This window comes from Silene latifolia, chromosome 4 (assembly GCF_048544455.1).
Source record: "Silene latifolia isolate original U9 population chromosome 4, ASM4854445v1, whole genome shotgun sequence".
Taxonomy (NCBI): Eukaryota; Viridiplantae; Streptophyta; class Magnoliopsida; order Caryophyllales; family Caryophyllaceae; genus Silene; species Silene latifolia.
Genome location: NC_133529.1, coordinates 71663043 through 71667644, shown reverse-complemented (window position 1 = coordinate 71667644; position 4602 = coordinate 71663043). Strand labels below are relative to the sequence as shown.

The following is a 4602-nucleotide window of genomic DNA, read 5'->3' as shown; positions in this document are numbered from 1 at the left end:
GAAGAGAAGTGGTCTGCATTGATCGAGGAGTTTCATCTGGAAGATAATGGATGGTTAACATATATGTTTAACAAGAGGCAACGTTGGATTCCGCTTATTATCGTGACATTCCTCTTGGTTGTCTTCTCGTAACAACCCAACGTTCTGAGAGCATGAACAGCTTCTTCAAGCGGTTCGAGAATCCTCATGCACACTTGTGGAATTTTGGTTGCGCTTCCAAAGTGCTATGGATCAGCAAAGATACACCCAAAAGTCCCTTGATAGAGACAAGATCTCTGTCTACACCGTAACCAAAACCATGCTTCATCTTGAGATTCATGCATCCACTGTGTACACACACGCACTCTTTTATGAATTCCAAAAGCAGTGTGTCTCTTCTTTGAATTCATGTAGCGCTGGAGATTCTTCAAGGGATTCCACTACAAGGTTTCTTGATGTTGAAGATGCAATATTGCGTACTACGTACACTGTAGCATTTAATCCCACAACTTTTGATGCAAAATGTTCATGTAAGATGTTTGAGAGGAAGGGATACATCTGCAAACACATTATTTGGATTTTATCAGGTAAAGGGGTTAGGAAGATACCTGAACAGTACCTTTTGAGTAGGTGGACAAAGAACACCAAGAAGATGCCTCTTTATGATGTGCACGGGCAGTTGATCGATGATTTTGATTCCTCGGATGTGAGAGTAAGTGCAGATTTCAAATGTTTGGTCAGAGTTCTACTCAACACTGTCTCTGATAAAATCTCTGCCTGAAAATCACGTAACTGACCTGACTGATTTACTGAAGGCATTTAGACAGAAATTCAAGCCCGGCCCTGAAACAATGACCAAACAACAAGAGTTAGAGATGCTTCTTGGGGTTAAGTGTTCAGATGAGGTTCAGATATTACCACCAGTTAAATGCAAAAACAAGGGTAGTGGCAAGAGGTTGACCTCTAAGAAACAAATGTCCATTGAAAAGGCACAAAAGCCGAAAAGGTTTTGCAATAATTGTAAACAAATGGCACATCATGATAAACGAATCGCCTCTAATCCAAATTCGAGACATCTGAGCACTCGGGTGATGATAATGAATCTGATGTAAGTGATTTTGCTAACTAAATTCATTATTTCATTATGATTGATTTTTAATTTGTGTGTTTTTTGAGAAACAATATCACATGCAACTCTAAATAATATCATGCTGTATATGAAATAGTTTCACAAATATAAACGATTTATTATCATCCAATTTTGTCTTGTTGTGAAAGAATATCACCTGTACGTCTAAATAATATCATTCATCATTGTATACAATATCACAGTTACTTACATGTACAACATACTGCTGAACTATTTTTTGTGTTCTTTGTTTTGCTTTTTGCAGAGTTCTTCACTTGCGGATGTTGATTGAGAGCTTGAGTACGTGCTGCTGAAGTCTATATTACTCGTGTAGACAATTTTTTCTTGTTACCCAATACATTATCAAAGTAGGAACATTATCAGAGATACAAGCAATTGATTGTAAACAATATCACGGTTACTAAACAACAATATCACTATTTCTTATAAATAATATCTGAGATACAGTACTTTTATGAAAGAAAATCCAATTGATTGTGTTTGACCACCAATAGCGCAGCAATTTTAAAAAATAAGTATCAGCTAATTAATATCAACCTGTCTCTATAACAATATCAAATCTCATAACAAAAAATATGACACATTTTTCTTATATTGGGATTTAATTTCTCTCTCGAATTTTTAAAATTCTGTCTCACAATATCACCTTACTCACACGACAATATCAGACTCTAAACCAAAAAATATCAACGAAAAAAGGATACTTAAATCCCTATTAATTTGTATAGTATGTTGAGAAACAATATCACACCAACTGAAGAAAAATATCACATCACACTTGAGACAATATCACACATTTCTGTGATATTGGGATTCAATTTCTCTCTAGAATTTTAAAAATTATGTTACACAATATCACCTTACTTACACAACAATATCAGACTCCAAACCAAAAAATATCACCGAAAAAAAGAATACTTAAATCCTTATTAATTTGTATAGTATGTTGAGAAACAATATCACACCAACTGAAGAAAAATATCACATCACACTTGAGACAATATCACACATTTTTGTGATATTGGGATTTATTTTCTCTCTTGAATTTTAAAAATTCTGTTACACAATATCACCTTACTTACACAACAATATCGAATCCAAACCAAAAATATCACCGAAAAAAGGATACTTAAATCCCTATTAATTTGTATAGTATGTTGAGAAACAATATCACACCAACTGAAGAAAAATATCACATCACACTTGAGATAATATCACACATTGCCAATACTTATATCAGATTCAAAAGAGAAGTGTCATAACTACTTTTGCAAACTTTAGCATCAATATTCTCACGCTGTTCAATTGTCCTACCAGCTTTAACAGCTTGAATTAATATTCACAATGAATCTACCATTAGTTTCATTGTCCTACCAGCTTTACATCCATTTTTTTTAATTACATCTTTGTGCCAAAACTCTAATTCTAATACATCTTGAATCAGTCTCAGTTGCCTCCTCTACCAACACCTCTTCCCCTGCCTCGATTCTTAGGATTTGCAATCTTTGAATCTTTTGTATGTCTTTATAAGTGGTTCTCCGTCATCTTCACCATCTTTTTGGCAATCATTGACCCTATAAACCAAATATGTTATAATTTATATAAGGTTTTTGTGTTCATCACCATTTTCTTTCTTTTTCAATTTTCCACATACAACCAAATAAAAGCCAAGTAATGTAAAAGTCAGGTTATCGATTTTTGTACCTTTTCCGAAGAATGGGCATTTCTGTGTCAATGTTCTGTCTCCCACTACCATCGACCTTTCCTTTTGCAGTAACTTTTTCGTTTGTTATTACCTCCTCGACAGTTGTTTCCTTCTCAGCAGCTTTCTCCTTATCCTTTCTGTTACCATACTTCTCTTTTGAAACATCAGCGTTTTTCCTCGTTTGTTTTAATGTCTTCAAGAGTTCCTCCTTGCCTTCTACAAACTCTTTAACCTTTTCCATCAATTCTGTCCTCTTCTGATTTATATCAGCTAAAAGCAATGCTGCTGCCATTTCTGCCCAGTAGTAGCGCCTATACACTTTCGCGTTCAAGTCGGCTTCAAACAAAGCCCTCATACCGAATCATGTGCAACATTAAGAAGTTCCCAGATTCAGTATTGTTTATCTCCTTCTTCTGCCAATCAAAGGTGATGTTGGCAACATCAAACCCTATTATCTCTTCAGCTCTTTCCACCTTTTTTGCTTCTAGGTAGTCACTCATGTCATTAGCCTACAATGTTAAACAAAACCATTACTGATACTTGCACAAACAAAGTTATTTTTTCCAATGTTAATTTCAGACTTCTCAACAAAACATACCACCAAATCTGCAATTTTGTGTGTCTCAGCTTCCTCCCAGTCATCGTACTCTGTATTGTCCAGTACTTCAATGGTCTCTGTTTTGAAATTTATACAGACACAAAAATAGTGTTCTTTCCATAACATAGGAATAAAAATGAGATCTGCTGCCAGGTTACATGGAACCGTGTTTCTTGTAATAAATTCATCCCATGCTGCATAAATCTTGTCTTTATTCCTTTCTTTGTATTCAGTTCCTTCCACTATTGCGTCCTGTTGTGTGTGTAAATGTTAAAAAGCCGTATTCGTTTTAAGAGTCAATACATTTTATTGAAAGTGTGAATATAAATAAATCAAACTAAAAACACAAGCTTACCATGTGTTGAATTCCAAAAAACATTAAACTTGTATCACATTTTTCTGTGTGCTCAATGTGATTCAGAATTAACGCCCAACAATCAATCACTTTGCTATTGACATGCACATTTGGAAGCAATGACAAAATATCCTCTCTGACAAGGTTTTGATTGTCACTGAAGCTGGCAACAACCTCACTGTACCAATCATTAAGACAAATGGTTCATATTAAAAATGGAGAATATTACAGACAATATCACTCCATACAAAATATAGTATCACATGCTCTAAGAAAAAGTATCACAAAAACATAGTAGCACTTAAGCTGCCAAAAACCTAACTGCTTGTTTAAAAAAAAATGTATCACATTCAAATAACACCCTACTCTAAATATACTATCATAGCACAAATGAAAATGTCTTAAAGATTAAAAAACATACTCTAAGGGGAAACTGTGGTCATCCAATAAGCAATAATCAATCACTTCTTTCCTCTTTGTCAACATCTTTGCAAATTGTGATTTGTTAGCCCTCATAAACTTTGAGACGACCTCCAATTTAGGATCTGCCAATCCACAATTGTACGTGCTTCCTAGTCCATCTGATTTCCCTTTCCTTCTGCTGCCCACGACACTGGCAGAATCATCTTCTACCATATCTACATAAATATAGTCTATGTTATTCATTGCATACTGACTATTAAAAATAAAAAAAATTAGTAATGTACAAGATAGTGTTAACAAATGTAACCTTTTTTTTTGGTTACTGGCGTCTGAACATTATTTTTAGAACCTTTTGCTGTCTTCCTTTTTTTGTTTCCTTTTTGCCTTTCTTT

General features: G+C 34.5%; 1 protein-coding gene across 1 annotated transcript; it reads left to right on the top strand.

Annotated features, from left to right (window-relative positions):
• Positions 1 to 226: 226 nt before the first annotated feature.
• Positions 227 to 1400, top strand: LOC141651641 (protein FAR1-RELATED SEQUENCE 9-like). The gene is made up of 3 exons (XM_074459341.1): positions 227 to 691; positions 795 to 1067; positions 1374 to 1400. Exons 1-3 carry the CDS (start codon positions 227 to 229, stop codon positions 1398 to 1400), a joined length of 765 nt encoding a protein of 254 aa, XP_074315442.1.
• The last annotated feature ends 3202 nt before the right edge of the window (positions 1401 to 4602 follow it).